Source organism: Gopherus flavomarginatus, chromosome 2 (assembly GCF_025201925.1).
Source record: "Gopherus flavomarginatus isolate rGopFla2 chromosome 2, rGopFla2.mat.asm, whole genome shotgun sequence".
Lineage (NCBI taxonomy): Eukaryota > Metazoa > Chordata > Testudines > Testudinidae > Gopherus > Gopherus flavomarginatus.
Genome location: NC_066618.1, coordinates 12335079 through 12357935, shown reverse-complemented (window position 1 = coordinate 12357935; position 22857 = coordinate 12335079). Strand labels below are relative to the sequence as shown.

Here is a 22857-nt window from a genome sequence, read left to right as displayed (position 1 = left end):
CTTCATTTTTTTTTTCTGCCCTGTGTCCCCGAGTCCTTTTCCGTGTCATATGGAACAAAGAGCCACTGCATACCACTTTTTTGGTGCTGAATGCAAAGCAGTGTGATGAATTCTTCTGAGTCTGCAGTAGTTCCCTGGACCCTTTGTCTTGACTTTCTTTCCTTCCAGATCCCCTAACTCAACAAAGAGGGGTTTGGTTTACTACTTTTTTTTTTCCTCCTTCAGATCCCTCCCTCTGCCACGTTAGCCTGGAATTGCAGTTCAACCCAGCAGCCCTGGAGTGAAATTTTCACATTTTGATTACACTGGTTAACAGGAAGGAAGCAGTCAAGTGCAGTTGCCAACTTTCTTTATCCCCTGTGTTATAGTAGCTGACGTGAAGTTTATTAGCCCAGCCGGTCACATTTTTCGTTGTCTTTTTATTTAATTCACTTACTGTCAGTTCTCTCCTATTATAAAGTCAGCCCCCCTCTTTCCCCAACCTGAAACATGAAATCCTAGCTGTAGCCCGTTTCCTGTCTCATTGCCTGTGTGCAGTGATTTCACTAGGGCTGAGCACCATGCAGTAGAAGTAGATTGTAAACAAAGCTGGCAGTGTAGAAAAAGTAAAAATCAGGTTCACTTCATTTTTAAATGAAAGAAGAGTAGGTACAGGAAAGATGCTAAACTGGGAACATTAAACTAGGGAAGTTATTGATTTTCTGCACGTACTTCACATCTGTAGCTGTCTCTATTCTCTTGTTCCTTGCCTCTCAACATTTCTCCCTCAGTAATTCAAGATAAACAGGTTTTTTTGGCTAGATAATTCCTTTTTGGGGATGAAGGGAAAGACTGTTCATTCACTTAAAGCCAACGCAGGCAAGAAGCAGAACTAAGTTATCTACAGCCACTGCTTACAGTTTATACTGATGCAGCTGTATTGGTCAAGGGTGTGAAAAAAACATATCCCTGATCGACATAGCTATGCCAACAAACCTCTCTGCCTAGATGCAGCTATTGACAACAGAAGAGTGTTTCTGTCAAGGTAGCTAATGTTGTTCAGGGAGGTGGTGTTCCTACACTGGTAGAAAAACTCCTTTTGTTGGTGTCAGCAGAATCGTGCTAGGGGGCTATGCTAAATAGGCTCTGAAGTGTTGACGTAGTCCCCAAAAGTATTATAAAGCCATATTATAGCGTATGTAGGGGTTAATAATTCCACATGATTGTTTGCCTGTCACATTTCCTGGGTCATGAGGGATGGGAATCCTTACCATGTGGGATAGGGAAACCCTTCTATAACTCTTGCAAGATGACGGTAACTAGTCTGGTTCCAATGCCCTACTGTGTCTTGCTTTCTCATAAAGTTGTGTTCATTTCCTACACTGCTTTGATAACCTGCCATCCTGAAAAAAGCATGAACATCAGAGAAACTCTAATAACCATAACAGTGCTTGTGCCTATTCAAATAGACTTTTTTTTAAAGGGGGTGTAGTCACATATTGAGATAAAAATAATTGCAAGTGGGTGGGAAACAGTTACTTCTGAGGTTCTTTAATGCTATCAAACTCAGCTGATGCTCACTTTCCAATTTCAAAGTGTTCCCCCACCTCCAGTACCTTGGCCAGTTTCCACGGGGTTGTAGAAACTCTCAGGCAGCCTCTACAGCAGAATGTCCCTCACTCCTGCCTTTCAGAATGGAATCCATATCTTCGATTGTCCTGTGTTCTTCCTCAGGGGGAGCTGGTAAGAAAGCTGAAAGAAGAGAAGGCTCCCCAGGTGGATGTAGACAGAGCTGTAGCAGAGCTCAAGGCTCGGAAGAGGATCCTAGAAGCAAAGGTGAGTCTGAGAATTAGATCTGTGGTCTAGAGGGTTTTGCATGAGCATACTTGAATTCCTGCAGTCAAGTGGTGATGTTTTTTAAATGCATATATTTAAAAGAGGAAGTGGAGCTCGGGGAAAGCTTGTTTATCTCACCAACAGAAGTTTGTCAATAAAAAAATATTTCCTCACCCACTTTGTCTCTCTATGTTTATGCTAGACTGTCTTGACCAGTAGATGCTATGTTCCAATCTACTTTTTTAACCTAGGATTAATGTTGTTATATCAGCATGGGACTATGTACTCTCTTACCTTTAATTATAAAATGGTCAGTTCAGTGGCACAGATGGCAAAGGTGGTGATTGAGAACACTTGATTACTTCCCCTGCCTTAGTTCCTCCTGTTTGGCTGACGTATGAAGCAGTTCAGTTCCTCCACTGATTATGGTCGCTGGCTAGTTGTGCTGCTTCTTTCCAGGTGATGCCAGTACATTTAGTATTCTCTGTCGCTGTCTTCAGACAGTTCTTCCTTGGCCCCCTTCACTTTTTCTTTTCTTCCTTGTTGTTTGTGCCACGGGGATTCAAGAGCCAGTCACTGTTTTCAGTTTGGATGCCCATGACTCCTTCCCAGCCAGTAGAGTTGTTCTATAACTTGCAGTCAACTTTAAAAATCACATGTTGTAAACAAATATATTTCTTCCCTACATTGCTGATAAGAGCTTAGATTATCAAAAGTGAAAGAATTTTTAAAATCCAATGTGCATGTCACTATTCTTTGTTCACTTTTTGCATTTCTGTCAGCTAGCAGAATGAAACCCCTGTAAAGTCACTTTATATGTTTCACTTTCAGATTCTTTACACAATGTTTGAGTTACAAACCTGGCAGGGGAGATTTTTGTTTAAAAACAATTCTGTTCACTGTAACTTAACAAATTTTTTAAAAAATATTTCCAGTGACCATATTTTTTTTTTCCAAATTGAAGGCCAAATTTAAGTGGTCCATTTTTAAAATACAGTACTGTTCTGAAAAGAGGCTCTAAAAATGACATTGTGGGGTTCCAGGTTTATTGTCTTGATTTCCAGATCAGATTTGCTCAATATATGAGTAAAAATGTATCTTCCCCACACCCCCCCCAGCCAGCTCTGCAAACTCACCTTGAGATCTAAGAGCAGGTTCTGGGTATTTTCTGGCTTGTATATTAACCAGCTTTAAAAAAAAAAAAAAAAAAAAAGGGTGGGGAGGGAAATTCTGTTGTTAGATACATTTGGGTAACCTTATTGTCTTCAGTGGTGGTGCACTTCAGAGGGCGGAGGCTGCTCCTGTGCTTGGAACTCAGCTAATAATTAGAGCACCAGAATCAAATCTAAATAATTCAATTAGTTCTTCAAAGCAGGCCAGAGTGAGAAGTTATTTGTCTCTTAAGTCAGCAGCTATGACTGGAGATGCACAAGGAGGCAGTCTGAGTAAGACTGAGTCACTTTTCAGAGTGGAATCATGCTTTAAAACACACGATTTGCTCATGGCTAGTCTCGGTTAGTGACTAATTTTTTAAAATCTGTTCTCTGGTTATGTCTTGTAATCCTGGCAAACTTCATTTAGAGAGGCCATGAGTCAGGTTAGGAGTCTTGGCACCCCTTTCAGCCACTCCTTTTCCATGGGAAAGGCGTGTGTAGAATCCGGTGCAGAGGCTTGTTTGTCAGTTTCACGTGTGTGGGCTGTGTTCATATTTATTCCAGGATTACCTTGCAATACCGTCACGTGTCCTTGTCAGCACAAGTGTTGATTATTGTCATTCCTGTTTGGCAAGGCTTCCAGCCGTGAATGTTCATCAGTGGCAACTTGAGTGGAACGCAGCAGCGTGGATGCCTGCTGATTGGAGCCTCTAGACAGTATCACGTTGGCCCTGTGACTTCCATGTTGGCTGCATGTAAAGGGGAGGTGTTGCTCTAAGTGAGCACAACCAGCTTCCAAACCCTTAACGGTGCAGGGCACATCTGTGTTTGAGAGCTCCTCTGAGAGGATATAGGCTGGTCTCAGATACCAACTTGTTTCCATTTTCTCAAGTCAGTAGATGACCGAGCCCTTATGCAGGGCCCAAAGATGTAGACATCCCCCTTGCAGCTATCACATGCTCCCCTCTCCACTTCTTAAAAAGAGTGAAGCCAAATAGTTAGTCTCCACTCCTTCCTTGGAGTAACTGCAACATAGCCAGCTAAGCACTGAATCTCTAATAGTGACCCAACGCGTATTGGTGGTAGGGCCTGGAATCTCTGTATTCTCTTATTGTTTGAGATCTCTCCTGAAGCACTAACCATTTTTTGCCATTCAGTGTCAGGCCATGCCTCTATCATTTCCCTCTTCCCCCATCTCCTTGTCCAGAAACTCATTCCTCCCGCTGAGAAGTCCTGGCAGTTTTGAGATGCCTCTAGTCCTTACAGAGTGTACTTCTCTCCTTCCTCAGTCTGTACTTTAAAGCTATTGTTTTGGCACTGTCAACTATCTTTCTTTTTTTAAAAAAAAAGAAAATCAATTTATTCAGGCAGATTTACTTATTGGTAGGGCCATACCAAATTTATGGTCCATTTTGGTCAATTTCATGGTCATAGGATTTTAAAAATAATAAACTTCTTGATTTCAGATATTAAAATCTGAAATTTCACTGTAACTGTAGGGGTCCTGGCCCAAAGGGAAGTGGGTCGCAAGGTTATTGTAGGGGGGCCGCAGTATTGCCACCCTTCTGCTCTGCGTCTGGTGGCAGCACTGCCTTCAGAACTGGGCAGCCAGAAAGCAGCAGCTGCTAGCCAGAAGCCCAGCTCTGAAGGCAGCAGTGCAGAAGTTAGGGTAGCATGGTATGGTATTGCCCCCCTTACTTTTGCACTGCTGCTGGCAGCGGCAGTGCCTTCAGGTCTAGGCGCCTGGCCAGCGCTTGCCGTTCTCCAGCCGCCCAGCTCTGAAGGCAGCGCAGAAGTAAGGGTGGTAATATCACAACCCACTACGATAACCTGCAACCTCCCTCCCCTCCCCCTATAACCTCCTTTTGGGTCTGGACCCCTAGCTGAGAAACGCTAGTGTCCTCTGTGAAATCTGTATAGTATAGGGTAAAGGTGCACAAAAGACCAGATGCCATGGTCCGTGATGCACTTTTCACGGATGTGAATTTGATAGGGCCCTACTTATTGGCCTGAAGGTAATGGGAGCTGCAGATGCTTTAGCATTCCTGAAAATCAGGCCTCTTTTATTTATATGCTTAAATGTGGGTTTAGGTACCTAACTGCAAGCACCCAAATTTTAAAATGTTGGCCATAGCTCTTTAAGTTAGTGATATAAGCCAAAGCAGATTCAAAGTAAAAGGTTTTAGTTTAACCTTGCCAGAGTACCTTAGTCCACTTTATATAAAAATTCTGTAAGTCATTTGTCAGAATAGATTGAGTTGCTCAAATGTTTTAATGAGGGGAAAAAACACTGTCAATAATGAATGGGGTCGGTGATCAGATATCACAGCAATGTGCTTTGTATAAGAATCTATATTTGGTGAGTAGACTGAAATTCCTATGTACTTGTTTAATGAAAAGTCGGTGTTGTCTCTGCATATCTCTTGTCATAATATGTGTTGATAATAGTTATTAAAACTTAATGGGGAAGGTGACATCTAACGCATATGTTCTGAGTCTAAACTATTGGTTTTTATTACCAGCATCGTTTTACAGTAATCACGTGGAATACATAGATTTGTATTTGCTTTGTCTCATATTTGGATTCAGATCTCATGAGGATGGTATAAAACACTTTCCTAGACTTCAGTCAAATGCTACCATTAGACATCTGATACCTGTAGCTTATATTATGTTATACAGAAACCCGAGTGTCTCAGAGGAAGTGTGCTTTAGAAATAGTCTTTGCTCATTGTACGGATGGCTAGGAAATTTCTCCTCAACATATTACAACATGGATGCACTTCATAATCCTCATTATCAAAATCCCAGTAGCATCCAGAACCTCTCAATAGTTGTGCAAGTGTTTAAGCTCGCAGAGCTCACTTTTCAAACGTGGTGGCTAAATCTGGCATTTGGACATTCACCTTAGCAGTTAGGCACGTACCCTCCAATTTGAACATCCCGATCTGGGAGGTGCCTCTGAAGACTACTTTCAAACAGAGGTCATTTTGTCCCATAATGGTGATTGAGGAAGGACTCATTTTACTGCCAGTAACTGGAACCATTGTTTGTTTTCTCCCTGCCTGTTTTACAGGAGCTGGCTTTACAGCCCAAGGATGACATTGTGGACAGAATGAAAATGGAGGACACTCTGAAGCGGAGGTTCTTCTATGATCAAGCTTTTGCTATTTATGGAGGTAGAAGCTTAAACAAATTTAAATTCTAATCACTTTAGGGTAGAGTGTCTGTACACGATTATGAAGTGCCATGTTCACCTGACATGTTACGTTGTTGATGATGATAATTAGGGCTCTGTGTCTGTCATGGAGGTCGCTGAAGTCACGGATTCCATAACTTTCCGCAACTTCCTTGACTTCTGCAGAGGCCAGTGGGGATCCCAGGGCCACCAAGCAGCTGGATTGGCTCTGCAGCTAGCCGTTTGGGCGGCCCCACCGCCAGCCACACTGGCTGCTGCTGGAGTGGCCCTGGGGCCAGGCCGTGCAGCGGTCCCTCAGGCAGCCGGAGCAGCCACTGCTCTGGCAGTCCCCGGCTGCTGGTGCTGCGTCTGGCCCCAGCAGCAGCCCCCGGGGCACTCCCCCCCCCCAGGGGCGTCCCCCTCTGCAACAGCCCTCCCAAGATTTAGTTGGGTATTTATAGTAAAAGTTATGGATAGGTCATGGGCGTAAATTTTTGTTTGTTGCCCGTGACCTGTCCGTGACTTTTAGTAAAAATACCCGTGACTAAATCGTAGCCTTAATAATAATACCATGAAACATCAGTGGGTTTTTGGAAAGTTGGCTTTACCCTGTCTCGAAACTTCTTTCAAGTATGTGCGGGTGCGAGTTCCATCTTGTGCTTTCGGAATGCAAATGGGAAGATCAGAGAGGATGTACGCTGTCCAGGGAACTAATGGAAATGGGGTGGGTGGGGAATTTTTTAAAAGCCAAGTGTTTACCTTCTTTCCTAATATTTGCACGTCTTTCTCTGAACTTTCCTGACCAAGTTAATGTTAACATCACTCAAATACCAGATTCTGCTGCTGCTCTCAATCCTGTTACTGCTGAGAAACTCTTGTCAAGGAGTTGCACTGAGCAAGTGGTTAAATATGGCAGCCAAGCCGTTTCAGATAACCAGATGTGATTCTCAACCAGGGGTATGTGTAGGGCATGCAGAAGGGGTACATCAACTCATCTAGTAGAGATTTGCCTAGTTTTACAGCAGGCTGTATAAAAAGCACTAGCCAAGTCAGTAGAAACTAAAATTTCATGCAGACAATGACTTGTTTATGCTGCTCTATATACTATACACTGCAATATAAGTACAATATTTATATTCCAATTGATATATTTTTAATTACCATATATACTCGTTCATTAGGCTGTTCGTTTATAAGCCAACCCCCCAAAATAGCTGGGTAAAAATAGTAAAAACTGAATGACCCTTTCATTAGCCGACCCTGTATTTCAGGGTTGGAAGATTTTGGCTCCTGGCCAGTCAAGGTAAGCCGCTGGCAGGTCGGGACGTTTTGTTTATTCGGAGCGTCTGCAGGCATGGAGCCCCTCAGCTCCCCGTGGCCACAGTTTGCCGTTCCCAGCCCAGTTAGGGCTCCATGCCTGCAGACACTCCAGGTAAACAAAACAACAATGTATTAGATCAGGGATGGGCAACCTTTGGCCCGCGACCCGCCAGGGTAAGCACCCTGGCAGTCTGGGCCGGTTTGTTTACCTGCTGTGTCCGCAGCTTTGGCTGACTGCAGTTCACCGCTCCAGGCCAATGAGGCTGGCGGGAAGCGGCGGCCAGCACATCCCTCGGCCCGCGCCGCTTTCCGTTGCCCCCATTGGCCTGAAGCGGCGATCAGCCAAACCTGCGGATGTGGCAGGTAAACAGACCGGCCCCGGGCAGGCTGCGTGTCAAAGGTTTCCGATCCCTGTATTAGATATTCAATTCAATGATTCCATCGAGTTTTAAATCATCAAATTTTGGTGTAGACCCGTTTATAAGCCGACCCCCGCTCTTTGATGCATCACTTCTTTTTACCAAAAATATTTGGCTTATGAACAAGTATATACGGTATATGGTAAGAATGAGAAAGTCAGGAGTTTTCCAGTACTAGTGTGCTGTGACACTTTTGTATTTTTATGTTTGATTTTGTAAGCAAGTAGTTTTTAAGTGAAGTGAAACTTGATATACTCGAGACAAATCAGACTCCTGCAAGGGGTACAATAGTCTGGAACAGTTGAGAGCCACTGCATTAGAGTAGCGCTGTCTGTCAGGCTGCGTGTCTTTCCTGTGGTGTGACCTCAAATTCCGGAGTAAATTTTCAGTGTCGCTTTTACAGACTGACAGTCTGGGGCTTCCTGCTCTTTTCTTTCATTGTAACGTAACGTATTTGCTACTCTCCTTTCATTAAGTATAAACTGGTGGGTGTACGTAGGATGCATTCTGTTACAGTATAGCTTCCCCACAGAGCGTACAAATGTCCATCTTCTCTCTGTATGCAGCTCCCTCCTCCAAATACATTTTCTTCCATGCACTCCCCACTGGAGGAGGAAGTGTGGTTTGTATATTTATAGACCATGTATCTGAATCTGGTTGAGTTTTGGCCACAAGCTGATCACCCAGTGCATTGTGGGACTGAACTGTATTAACTTTCTCACCTAGGGCCCAATTCTTGTAGATACTGACCACTTCCAACACTTGGCAGGATCGATCCTTCCCATTGTAAGCTTTTGAAGACAGAGCCTGTTTCACTCTGGTTCGTGCAAAGCAACTTGTACTCAGAGGGTGCCAATAAATAACCTTGGACTGGCACCTAAAATTTGAAACATTGTAGTTTGCGGGCTTTGGTTTTTTTTAATCAAAACAAAACTGCTGTGTAAGATGTGACCCATATTTTACTTCTCTCATAGGTGTTAGTGGCCTGTATGACTTTGGGCCTGTTGGATGTGCTTTGAAGAACAACATTATCCAAGCTTGGAGGCTGCACTTTATACAGGAGGATCAGATTCTAGAGATAGACTGCACCATGCTCACCCCAGAGCCAGTTCTGAAGTAAATATGGGCCCTTCTTGCAGTGTGTGTTCATTTCTGGTAGTGATAGATTTCTTTGCAAACCCTCGTAAAAATAACCACAAGAATATGAAACTAGGTCACCCAGTTTGCTACCCTGTTACCTTGTAGCAATGCAGAATATCTAGGTGGCTGCACTTAGCTAGGTAGGTAGTGGAAGCTGCTGTTCAAGTAGACTATCTACCAAAGGTTTGTATATGGGCCCCATTATCGTAATAGCTCAGAGCCCCACAGTCTGTAATGGATTTATCCTCATAATCCCCCTGTGAGTTAAAGTAGTGCTCATATCCCCATTTTACAGATGGACAAACTGAGTCACTGAGACTGTGACTTACCTCAGGGCTCACAGGAAGTGTGGCAGAGCAGGGGCTTGAACTCGGATCTCCCAAGTTTTAGACTAGTGCCCTAACCACTGCACATTGCTTCCTTTCCATGTGGAAGCCTGGCAGAAACCACCACCATCCATTAACAGTCCAGCTATAGTACTAGTGAATGGTACCAGCTGTGGAAACTGAAGTCCTTTGTTTATTCACAGCACAGGTAGAGCAGAGAAAGCAGCAAAGCAATAGGCCTCATACAGCTCCTGAAGTGTGCCTTAGCCCTGCCCTGGAGGCAACACCTCGAAGGGTGAGAGTGTAATTCAGTCTCCATCCCTCTCCTGTCCCTAGCACCTCTGCTCAGCTGGCAGCCAGGGTGCTTAGTGTGCTCTGGCTGTATGGTGTGGTGTGGGTGCTTTCTGGGAATTGGACTGAGATCACAGAGATGGGTCAGTGAGCCAGCACTGGATAGTAAAGACTTTCACCTGGTAACAGCTTGGGTCACACTCAAACCAGTGACGGAAGAATGAGTGTCCAAATGCCAACGCTAGTCACCTAAACCATCGAGTTCCCCCCACAAATGCATCCTTATCTTGCTCCAGTAATTATGCGGTAAACAAAAGAGAACATGGTGCTATTTTACTTGGCCAGTGTATGAACCTAAAATGAATTTGGGATGAGGGGGATATCCAGGCTTTCTCAAGGATCCTTATGGCCACAGACAATTTCTAAATGAGGAAACTACTAAATACAGGTCTGTAAACTGAAGCAAGAATGAGCCTGCACTTCGGTTGCTTGGTTTAGAGGAGATCTCTTTAATGTCGGTCTTCATTGTGGGCTCACATGCTACTCTGGAGCTGTCAAGTGACCATATATGTTTCTGAAGTAGTGTCTTCTGTTCCAGGACCTCTGGCCATGTAGAAAAATTTGCTGACTTCATGGTGAAAGATGTGAAAAATGGGGAGTGTTTTCGTGCTGATCATCTCTTAAAAGGTACATTCTGAGGGCAGGACTGGCTGAGACATTCCTTGTGAGTGTTTTTTGCTCCGTAGGGGAATGCCCTGCTTATGAGGATAGACGAGATGACCTAGTAAATCTCTTGCATATTAATGTCTATGGTTCAGTAAGGGAGACATTCACCCCAGCGTAGGTGACCCTTGCAAGCCCTCCACCCCATTTAAACATTGTGTTAAGGTCTGAAGTGATGCATGGGACCCCTGCAGTGGAATGACTTTCACCATTTTTATTTTCTAGAAATTCATAGATTAAGCACAAGGGATCATTGGATCATCTAGTCTGGCTTCCTACATAACAAGCCTGACCTTCCATCTAACAAATCTAAACAAAGCACACGAAGGCCATGCTTTGGTCTTATTTTTCTTATTGGTCTGGTGTTGGCGGAAACTTGCTTTTTGATCGAATCTCAGGTTAAATTTACTAGAGAGATGGTTGCAAGACAAAGCTGCTGGACTGGTCTTGTTTCGTGGAAGAGGCATTTCAAGGGTACTGTTGAGCTTTATATGCTCAGAATCTAGCCTGCATTGGAGGTTTTAAACATGTACCCTGCGCGTCTTCTCAGGTTGCAAAATCAGTCTGATTCTTTACATTGATTTGTATTAAACAAACCATGGAATCCTAGACATTAGAGATGGAACAGATCTTCACTTGGCTAGGGGATGGACAAGACGTAGGATGGGTGCAGTCTAGCTTTAAATGGCCCATGCCAAAGGGGCTTCCATCGTTCCCCTGGTGATACTGTTATGCATCTAATAGATAGTAGCATTAAGAAGTGGTCTCAGAATATTCAACTTAATATTTTCTTTGCTTTTATGTAACATACTAACCAAGAATGTGTATGTCCCCTCTATGGCTGATCCACAGAGGAAGGCCACTTATGTTACTATCTGCTAGTGGAGCAAATCGTTTTGTTCAAGTATTAGAGATCTGTACTTTGGATCTAGAGGTCCTGGGTTCAACTCTGCACTGATCACTTGTCCTGTGGAGGGTCGCTACACTTAATAAGGAAAAAAAAAAAGCCTGTGCAAGCCAATAGCAATGAATTCGTATGTATGTGCATGAACACACGATAGAAGGAAAAGCCTTTCTGAAATGGGAATAGATTTTACTCTCACGCTTCCAGTGCCTTACCCAGAGTGGGTTTAAAATAAGGGGCAGGAGAGGAAAGAGTGACACAGGTCCTGTTTCCTAAATATACACAACATACCCCATTGTCCTCTCTCAACAGGAAACTAGAGAATGTCAGAAATGACAAATTGGAAACGCTGGGCCACATCCTCAGCTGGTGTAAATCAGCATAACCCCACTGACTTCAATGGAGCTACAGTGATTCACATGAGCTGGGAATCTGGCCCATTGCATTTTGTCTGGTGGGAATGTGTATGTAATCTCATGCTTTATGAATCAAGAGGATTATATAGTTTTAGGGTTAGAGTGGTTCAGTGATATTGCTCAAATGTGAACTGATTCCCTACTTCCAATGCTTACAGCTCACTTGCAGAAGCTGATGTCTGACAAGAAATGTACAGCTGAGAAAAAGACAGAAATGGAAAACGTTTTAACACAGGTCAGTGCTTGAACAGAGGATGATGAAAACTTGATAGATGACGTGGCAGAGGTAAGGTGCTGCACAAACATCCAAGAGTGGCATCCTGTCCCGTCTCCCTAAGAGAAGAAGCACATGCCACTTCCCACGTCTGTTATTAACTTTCCACTGGGCACCGTTTTTTCAAGCAGACACGAAGGCTTTAGCATTAGACGTAAATGTCCAAAACAAACACATCCCCCTATATGCCCATCAGTCTCCTAAATATACTTAAGATGCTGCTTTTCTTAAAGGAAATGTTCCTTTGGAAAAACAACTTAGAGGGCCCTATTGGCATCAAAGCTGCTATAACATCACTTTGTGACCAGGGGCAGAATTTGTGGACCTTGCTCAGATGTCTGCACCCCATGTGCCCATTACCTCACCGGGCTCACTGAGCCTCTGTGTACAGGAAGTTTTTTGGTTAAGCAGATCCACCACCTATTGCTCTTCAGAGAGAAACTGGTTTCATGCATGCTTCTGTAGCCAGACTGTTGCAGATCTGTCCAGAGAGCATCTCTGTGGCCAGCCCCGTGAGGAGGATTGCATCCCTGTTGAGCCTCCCAGTGCCCAGTCATACACAAGGCTCAGCCATTTGGGCTGTATGCAAGGAACAAAAATTATATCTGTAAGGTTTGGTTATAGCTTTTTAAATAATTTTTGTACTGGATCAAAACCTGTGGTGATGTCTCTCGACACTTGAATTGTTTCTCTCTGTAAGATTCTCAGTGTGCAGTTGCTCCTGTTTACCATTAGCATGGTTGGTGCTGCAGGCCAACATTCCTGGGCTGCAGTGTGTAGAGATTTGTTTTCATTTAGTTGTTTGTTTTTGATGATCGTTCCCATGGCTTTTAGAATAAGTGCTTTCACAGCCGCATACAGTGCAGATGGCTCTCTCCAGATATAGTACTGTGTATCTCAGTGTATTGCATTACAGAGTCCTGGTCAGTAACTCTTCCACAGTACAGTACTGAACTTTGACCTTGTTACATTTTTCCCTTTGTGCTGTCCCCTGCTGTAGCTGGAAACTTGATGTAAAGCTGGCACTGCTCTCTGTGTTAGACACTATTAATATGGGAATCTTCCTATCTGCTCCTCGTTGAGGAGATCCCTCTGATATGCCAGGAATCATAGAAGTTAGGGTTGGACAAGGCTTGTTTGATCACCAAGTCCAATTCTCAATGATCTCTGCTACTGTGAGGTGTGGTTACCTTGACAGAGGACCTATCTAATATTGAACACTACAGGTTAAACTGTAGTAGTTCAGCAGTTCTTTTAAATCAGTCTTTCTCACACAGCTGTCTGGGATCCCCTGCTCTGATTTATACGGGAGACGGGAGGAGGCAGGGCCCTGTAAGGGTGGCAACATCTCGCTCATGGAAACCTCCAGTTAACAAATTGCTGTTAGAGCTAGTACGCAGTATGCTTGTGGAACCTCTTTACTGCTGCAGTCAGCTCCTCTGCTGCAGATCTGCTGGGCAGCGCTGTCATGCAAGGTGTGATCCTTGGCATGGGTTGTGTCTGGTGCAGCAGGTAATTACAGGGTTGTGGAAGGAAGAAGACATGAAAGGAGGCAAAACATTGCAGAAATTGTAGTTGACTTTCTTCTTTTCCCTCCCAGTAATTCCCTTTTTCCTGCCTCCCTCCTGCCCTGGCTGGTTTGATTGGAACTGTTCAGAAGGAGGTTCTCTGTAGGTGGTGATACCATCCTAGTGACTCTGTTGCCACTTCATACCCAACCTCAGAGCTTGTACTTCTAAAAGGATTGCAGGCCGTGAAAGGCTCTGGCCTGCAGCTGAGCCATGGACCTCCAAGGTTAACTTGGGCCCATAGTTTTTCAAAACATGTTCTTCCATCCCTGCTACAAACCTTAGCCCTCACCCCAAATAAAACACAGGGTTCCAGTCCTATAACAATCTCTTCCAGTGTGTTCCTGACCTCGTGCTTAATAATAGATGGGAAGGGGGCGAACCATCACCGCTTTTGTCATAAACAGATAGCTAAGGGTTAATGTCTCTTTCACCTGAAGCACCTGACCAGAGGACCAATCAGGAAACCGGATTTTTTCAACTTTGGGTGGAGGGAATTGTGTGTCTAAGGTCTTTGTTTTCCGTCTGCCTGCCTTCTCTGAGCTTTGGAGAAGTAGTTCTACTTTCTAGTCTTCTGTTTCCAAGTGTAAGGACAAAGAGATCAGATAGTAAGTTATATGGTTTCTTTTCTTTGGTATTTGCATGAATATAAGTGCTGGAGTGCTTTGATTTGTATTCTTTTTGAATAAGGCTGTTTATTCAATATTCTTTTAAGCAATTGACCCTGTGTTGTATCATCTTAATACAGAGAGAACATTTGTACTTATTTTTCTTTCTTTTTATATAAAGCTTTCTTTTAAAACCTGTTGGAGTTTTTCTTTACTTCAGGGAAATTGAGTCTGTACTCACCAGGGAATTGGTGGGAGGAAGAAATCAAGGGGAGATTTGTGTGTTGGATTGCTAGCCTGACTTTGCATTCCCTCTGGGTGAAGAGGAAAGTACTTTTTGTTTCCCGGATTGGGAACAGAGAGGGAGATTCACTCTGTTTGGATTCACAGAGCTTGTGTCTGTGTATCTCTCCAGGAGCACCTGGAGGGGGGAAGGGAAAAAGGATTATTTCCCTTTGTTGTGAGACTCAAGGGATTTGGGTCTTGGGGTCCCCAGGGAAGGTTTTTCAAAGGGACCAGAGTGCCCCAAAACACTCTAATTTTTTGGGTGGTGGCAGCAAGTACCAGGTCCAAGCTGGTAACTAAGCTTGGAGGTTTTCATGCTAACCCCCATATCTTGGACGCTAAGGTCCAAATCTGGGACTAAGGTTATGTCATGGTGTGCAGCTGGTGGGATATAGACAGAATCCAGAAGCCAGTAGGAATATTATATTTTTCTCTTCTCTGCTAAGGGCTTTTTAGCAGAGAGAAACAGTTGGTTTTAAAAGGGAACCAGAGAGATTTTTTTTTTCTGCTCTCTCTCGCAGTTTGTGGCTTGCATGTTAAGCGAGAAGCCATTAAGAACCTGTTAAGGGTCTTTTGTCATGCAGTAGCCCTCCCATTAGGAGGCAAGACCAGCACTTATAGGCATGCAAATAAAGTGGTTTTTCTGGTTTCCCTTCATTGAACATTAGCTAGAGAGAGAAAAGGACAAAAAACACTGTTGCTAGGCAGACTTCAGGAGGCAACAGAGAACCTGCAGTTCAGAAGATAAACACCGGAGGGCACCCCAACACAAGAAAACAGGAATCATGACTTCTAAGGCAAAAATTGAGGCCCAAGAGCAAGTCAGAGAAGCTGAACACAGGCGACAACTGGAAATAAAACAAACAGAGATGGAAATAAGAGAAAGAGAAAGAGAGGCGGCCCACCGCCGAGAAATGGAAAAACAACAAAAAGAAAATGAAGAGAAGGAAAAACAGAGAAAACATGAACTGGAGTTGGCAAAAGCTGGGCTGCATGTGCCAGCCAACCCTAACAACCCGGCGCCAAATATTGCTCCACAGCACAGGAAATTTCCCACCTACAAGGCAGGTGATGACACCGAGGCCTTCTTGGAAAATTTTGAAAGAGCCTGTCTTGGGTACAGCATCCCCGAAGACCAGTACATGGTAGAATTGAGGTCACAGCTCAGTGGACCTTTAGCAGAGGTGGCAGCTGAAATGCCTAAGCACCAAATGAATGACTATAAACTTTTTCTAACCAAGGCCAGATACAGGATGGGGATAAACCCAGATCATGCCCGTCGGCGTTTCAGAACCCAAAAGTGGAAACCAGAGGTGTCATTTCCCAAACACGCCTACTACATTGCAAAAAACTATGAGGCCTGGCTAACAGGAAACAACATTCAAACCTTGGAAGAACTGAACCTCCTCATACAAATGGAGCAGTTCTTGGATGGTGTTCCTGAAGACATCACACGGTACATACAAGATGGAAACCCCAAGAATATCGCTGAGGCGGGGGAGATTGGAGCCAAATGGATGGAACTGGCAGAAAGCAAGAAAGCTACTGTCAAGGGGAACGATTACCCCAGGGGGCACACAGACCATAAACCCTACAACCGAGGACAGCCAAAGACCCCACATACCACCCAAGTAAAGCCACAGATACCCTACCCTTCAACCTCACCAATCTCCAGTAACTCACCTCGGCCCAGTGATCCATCAGATGGAAGATGCTTTAAGTGTAATGAACTGGGACATATCAAGGCCAAGTGTCCCAAGAACACCATGCGAGTGCAATTCATTACACCACCATCACACCCAAGATCCCCAGGCCCGGATGCCTCTCAAATACCCTTGGAGCGAAGGGAAAATTTGAGAGTGGGCGGAAAGAAGGTTACTGCGTGGAGAGACACGGGGGCACAAGTGTCAGCTATCCACCAATCCTTCGTTGACCCCAAATTCATCAACCCAAAGGCCAAAGTTACAATTTACCCCTTCATGTCACAAGCTGTAGACTTGCCTACAGCTCAACTGCCTGTCCAGTACAAAGGCTGGTCAGGAATGTGGACTTTTGCAGTCTATGACAATTATCCTATCCCCATGCTACTGGGGGAAGACTTGGCCAACCAGGTGAGGCGGGCCAAGAGAGTGGGAATGGTTACACGTAGCCAAACCAGGCAAGCTTCCAGACCCATTCCTGTTCCTGAACCGTCCACAGAGGCCCCGTCTGTGTTACCAGAGACCCAGACAGAGGTAGTGGAACCGGATTCCATGCCTACCACTGAAACAGCCACAGCATCTCCCGTCCCAGGCCCGGAACTGGAACAGCAACCAGCACCAGCAAGTGCAACTACATCTTCAAACTCAACGCCAGAGGGCGCCAGCGAGCCAAAACTGGCAGAAGAAACAGACAGCCATACCCAAAAGGCTCAGCCAGAGCCTGAAATACCCTCAGGTGCACCAGCGGAGAGCGGTTCACCAGCAACGGAAACAACCCCATCACCTACATCGCTTCCAGAGGGACCAAGCCCAAGTCCACAGTCTGAGGAAGAACTGGTGACCCCAGCCTCAAGGGAACAGTTCCAGACTGACCAGGAAGCGGATGACAGCCTTCAGAAAGCTTGGGCGGCGGCACGGAGCACCCCACCGCCTCTCAGCTCTTCTAATCGATCCCGGTTTGTTATAGACCAAGGACTTTTATACAAGGAAATTCTTTCTGGTGGACACCGGGAAGAATGGCAGCCGCAAAAACAGTTGGTGGTTCCAACTAAGTACCGGGAGAAGCTCTTAAGCTTAGCCCATGATCATCCCAGTGGCCATGCTGGGGTGAACAGAACCAAGGACCGGTTGGGGAAGTCCTTCCACTGGGAGGGGATGGGCAAGGATGTTGCCAAGTATGTCCGGTCTTGTGAGGTATGCCAAAGAGTGGGAAAGCCTCAAGACCAGGTCAAGGCCCCTCTCCAGCCACTCCCCATAATTGAGGTCCCATTTCAGCGAGTAGCTGTGGATATTCTGGGCCCTTTCCCAAAAAAGACGCCCAGAGGAAAGCAGTACGTACTGACTTTAGTGGACTTTGCTACCCGATGGCCGGAAGCAGTAGCTCTAGGCAACACCAGGGCTAACACTGTGTGCCTGGCCCTAACAGACATCTTTGCCAGGGTAGGTTGGCCCTCTGACATCCTTACAGATTCAGGGTCTAATTTCCTGGCAGGGACCATGGAAAAAACTGTGGGAAACTCATGGGGTGAATCACTTGGTTGCCACCCCATACCACCATCAAACCAATGGCCTGGTGGAAAGGTTCAATGGAACTTTGGGGGCCATGATACGAAAATTCATCAACGAATTCTCCAATAATTGGGACCTAGTGTTGCAGCAGTTGCTGTTTGCCTACAGGGCTGTACCACATCCCAGTTTAGGGTTTTCACCATTTGAACTTGTGTATGGTCACGAGGTTAAGGGGCCATTACAGTTGGTGAAGCAGCAATGGGAGGGGTTTACGCCTTCTCCAGGAACTAACATTCTGGACTTTGTAAGCAACCTACAAAGCACCCTCCGACACTCTTTAGCCCTTGCTAGAGAGAACCTAAAGGATGCTCAAGAAGAGCAAAAGGCCTGGTATGACAGACATGCCAGAGATCGGTCCTTCAAGGTAGGAGACCAGGTTATGGTCTTGAAGGCGCAACAGGCCCATAAGATGGAAGCATCATGGGAAGGGCCATTCACGGTCCAAGAGCGCCTGGGAGCTGTAAACTACCTCATAGCATTTCCCAATTCCTCACTAAAGCCTAAAGTGTACCATGTTAATTCTCTCAAGCCTTTCTATTCCAGAGACTTACAGGTTTGTCAGTTTACAGTCCAGGGAGAGGATGCTGAGTGGCCTGACGGTGTCTACTACGACGGGAAAAAAGACGGTGGCGTGGAAGAGGTGAACCTCTCAACCACCCTGGAACGTCTGCAGCGGCAACAAATCAAGGAGCTGTGCACTAGCTTCACCCCATTGTTCTCAGCCACCCCAGGACGGACTGAACGGGCATACCACTCCATTGATACAGGTAATGCTCACCCAATCAGAACCCCACCTTACCGAGTGTCTCCTCATGCCCAAGCTGCTATAGAACGGGAGATCCAGAACATGCTACAGATGGGTATAATCCGTTCATCTACCAGTGCATGGGCATCTCCAGTGGTTCTGGTACCCAAACCAGATGGGGAAATACGCTTTTGCGTGGACTACCGTAAGCTAAATGCTGTAACTCGTCCGGACAACTATCCAATGCCACGTACCGATGAGCTATTGGAAAAGTTGGGACGTGCCCAGTTCATCTCTACAATAGACTTAACCAAGGGGTACTGGCAAGTACCGCTAGATGAACCTGCCAAGGAGAGGTCAGCATTCGTCACCCATGCGGGGGTGTATGAATTCAATGTCCTTCCTTTCGGCCTTCGAAATGCACCCGCCACCTTCCAGAGGCTGGTAGATGGTCTACTAGCTGGACTGGGAGAATTTGCAGTTGCCTACCTCGATGATGTGGCCATTTTTTCAGACTCCTGGCCCGAACACCTACTACACCTGGAAAAGGTCTTTGAGCGCATCAGGCAGGCAGGACTAACTGTTAAGGCCAAAAAGTGTCAAATAGGCCAAAACAGAGTGACTTACCTGGGGCACCAGGTGGGTCGAGGAACCATAAACCCCCTACAGGCCAAGGTGGATGCTATCCAAAAGTGGCCTGTCCCACGGTCCAAGAAGCAGGTCCAATCCTTCTTAGGCTTGGCCGGATACTACAGGCGATTTGTACCCCACTACAGCCAAATCGCTGCCCCACTGACCGACCTGACCAAAAAGACCCAGCCAAATGCAGTTAAGTGGACTGATGAGTGTCAAAAGGCCTTTACCCAACTTAAGGCAACGCTCATGTCTGACCCTGTGCTCAGGGCCCCGGATTTTGACAAGCCATTCCTAGTAACCACAGATGCATCTGAGCGTGGTATAGGAGCAGTGCTCATGCAGGAAGCAACAGATCACAACTTCCATCCTGTCGTGTTTCTCAGCAAGAAACTGTCTGAGAGGGAAAGTCACTGGTCAGTCAGTGAAAAGGAATGCTATGCCATTGTGTACGCCCTGGAAAAGCTACGCCCATATGTTTGGGGACGGCGGTTCCAACTACAAACTGACCATGCTGCACTAAAGTGGCTTCATACTGCCAAGGGGAACAACAAGAAACTTCTTCGTTGGAGTTTAGCTCTCCAAGATTTTGATTTTGAAATTCAACACATCACAGGAGCTTCTAACAAAGTAGCTGATGCACTCTCCCGTGAGAGTTTCCCAGAATTCAGTAGTTAAAAAGTTTTCTTAAAATGTAGAAGTCTGTTAGTTATATACTTAGGAGTATATGTAAAGGTGTATGTGTTGTATTAATCTGTTTATTTTCAAGTTCTAGAAGGAAATCGCCGCCAGTGAGCTTCCCCACTGTCTGCAATTTGGGGGGCGTGTCATAAACAGATAGCTAAGGGTTAATGTCTCTTTCACCTGAAGCACCTGACCAGAGGACCAATCAGGAAACCGGATTTTTTCAACTTTGGGTGGAGGGAATTGTGTGTCTAAGGTCTTTGTTTTCCGTCTGCCTGCCTTCTCTGAGCTTTGGAGAAGTAGTTCTACTTTCTAGTCTTCTGTTTCCAAGTGTAAGGACAAAGAGATCAGATAGTAAGTTATATGGTTTCTTTTCTTTGGTATTTGCATGAATATAAGTGCTGGAGTGCTTTGATTTGTATTCTTTTTGAATAAGGCTGTTTATTCAATATTCTTTTAAGCAATTGACCCTGTGTTGTATCATCTTAATACAGAGAGAACATTTGTACTTATTTTTCTTTCTTTTTATATAAAGCTTTCTTTTAAAACCTGTTGGAGTTTTTCTTTACTTCAGGGAAATTGAGTCTGTACTCACCAGGGAATTGGTGGGAGGAAGAAATCAAGGGGAGATTTGTGTGTTGGATTGCTAGCCTGACTTTGCATTCCCTCTGGGTGAAGAGGAAAGTACTTTTTGTTTCCCGGATTGGGAACAGAGAGGGAGATTCACTCTGTTTGGATTCACAGAGCTTGTGTCTGTGTATCTCTCCAGGAGCACCTGGAGGGGGGAAGGGAAAAAGGATTATTTCCCTTTGTTGTGAGACTCAAGGGATTTGGGTCTTGGGGTCCCCAGGGAAGGTTTTTCAAAGGGACCAGAGTGCCCCAAAACACTCTAATTTTTTGGGTGGTGGCAGCAAGTACCAGGTCCAAGCTGGTAACTAAGCTTGGAGGTTTTCATGCTAACCCCCATATCTTGGACGCTAAGGTCCAAATCTGGGACTAAGGTTATGTCAGCTTTAACCTTGTCTTGTAATTTTAAAATAACCATCCTTGTGTTTTGTTGCTAGTTGGACAACTACAGTCAGCAAGAGCTCGCCGATCTCTTTGTGAATTACAACGTGAAGTCTCCTGTCACAGGGAACGACCTGTCCCCTCCTGTGTCCTTCAATCTGATGTTCAAGACCTCCATTGGGCCTGGAGGAAACATGCCGGGGTAGGTAGCAGCCTCGTGCTGCCCATTTTCTTCTGGCGTGTGGCTATGAGTGACTGTAATTTTCCACTGCCCAGGATTGGAAATGAGATCTATACGAAACTGAAAACAAACTACTCATGCAGCCTTCCCTCTGCAATTCTCTCCTGCCCAGTCTTTTCCCCAGGCTGCTCTAGAGCTGCTATTGCAAAGTAGATTCATGGACTCTCAAGATGAGAAGGACCATCATGGCTGTAGTTGTCCATGCAGTTCTTTGGCGCCTGCTCTACTTGAGAGGCTGTAGTGGCTGGCGGATGTATGTCATTGTAGGCTAGATTGTGTAGCATAGGGCAGCAAGGCCCTAGACTCCTGTTCCCCATGCAACAGAACATTATTGGTTCCACAGGTGACCTCTGTGGCTAAGCAGGAAGGGGCGTGAAGCTAGTCTGTCATAATGTTAGTTACGTAGCAAAGGCAGCCATCATGTGTGGTCCGTGGCCGCCATCTTGGTTGATGCTTCAAAGTTGACCTGGGGACCTCTGGAGCTAAAAGCATGGACTGCTACGGCTTGGGGTAAAGATCCAGGCTCGCTAGCTGAGGCTGTAACAGACTCCTCCTCTGTGGACTGGCCCAGAGCAGGACATGGAACACCCACTCACCAGTGGGCTATGTAAGCATTAGCACTGGAAGCCTTAAATGAACTTAGAAAAAGATGAGTCCATGGCTAATCTGTGTATTTAATTACCCTGGGAGGGTTCTATAATTGCTGGGGTTCATAAGGGCAGCATTGCTGGACTTGCTTCACCTCCATATGTGCCACTATTGGGGGGGTACAAAGAGGATAAGCATGGCCCCTGAATTTATAAGAAGAGCTGCAATCTGAAAGATGAGTGGACCATCCCTTGCTCTCCTTGAACCCTATGGGCAGCACCTGAATCCGCCTTTGCTGCTCTAAAGAAAGCAAGTCTTGGTGCTTGTTGATAATCTGTGGTTTCCTGTTGAACTCCGCATGGTTGCTGCTGCTGAGAACTACAGAGCATGTTGCCTTGATGTTTTGTGCCTGGAATTAGAGACCTGAGATAAAACAAGGCCACCTCATTTTTTGCATCGAAACAAAGTTTATCTTGCTTCCCCTCCATTCACCCACCTATGTCTTGTTTTTCTTTCAGCTATCTGAGGCCAGAAACTGCACAGGGAATTTTCCTCAACTTCAAACGCCTTTTGGAATTTAATCAAGGCAAACTGCCTTTCGCTGCTGCCCAGATTGGAAATTCCTTCAGGAACGAGATCTCACCCCGTTCTGGCCTCATCCGAGTCAGGTACTGCAAACCTTCTCCCCCACCAGAACATCTGGCAGGAGATAGCTGCCTCTCGGGAAATCAAAGTTCCATCTGGCCTGAGTGTCCTTTTCACTGATTTCCCGTCCACCCTGCTCTTTGGGAGAATGTCTTGTGCGTTGTAAAAGGCTTCGAGTAGCTGCATAATAAACGCCTTAAAGTAATCAGAGTTCACTGGCAAAAAGTATCTTGATTATGAGACTGTTGCTTCAGAAACATTGATAAGAATTTGTATTGGGCATGAAAACTTGGCATTAAAACCTGGTTAGACCTTGAGACAAAAAAAACGACTCCAATCTTAGATCATGTGACAAAGAACAAACAGGGACTTTCTGTTAGATCAGGTGCTACGGGACATTAGTCAAGCAAGAGGCCATCAGATCTTCAAAGCCTTCTGCTTACGATACATGGCATCTGAAGTGGGTACAATATTCAGTTTCCCTGCCCTAGAATGCACTAGGAGTACCTCCTAAAATGTTCATGGAGTTTCCACAGACTTCAGTGGGTGAGAGATTGTGCAACTAAAACTTTGAGGAATTTACCCATAAGCTGATTGCTTTGTGTGTGGCTAGTTGGAAAAAA

At 45.3% G+C, this 22857-nt stretch overlaps 1 protein-coding gene across 1 annotated transcript in view; it reads left to right on the top strand.

Annotated features, from left to right (window-relative positions):
* The window catches only part of GARS1 (glycyl-tRNA synthetase 1), a 48578-nt gene that overhangs the window by 5609 nt on the left and 20112 nt on the right, over window positions 1-22857 (top strand). Inside the window, exons 2-8 of the mRNA XM_050942542.1 lie at window positions 1714-1815; window positions 6046-6148; window positions 8861-9002; window positions 10242-10330; window positions 11845-11921; window positions 20817-20962; window positions 22108-22257. Of these exons, the coding sequence (XP_050798499.1) occupies window positions 1714-1815; window positions 6046-6148; window positions 8861-9002; window positions 10242-10330; window positions 11845-11921; window positions 20817-20962; window positions 22108-22257 (809 nt within the window). The remainder of the gene's footprint in view (window positions 1-1713; window positions 1816-6045; window positions 6149-8860; window positions 9003-10241; window positions 10331-11844; window positions 11922-20816; window positions 20963-22107; window positions 22258-22857) is intronic.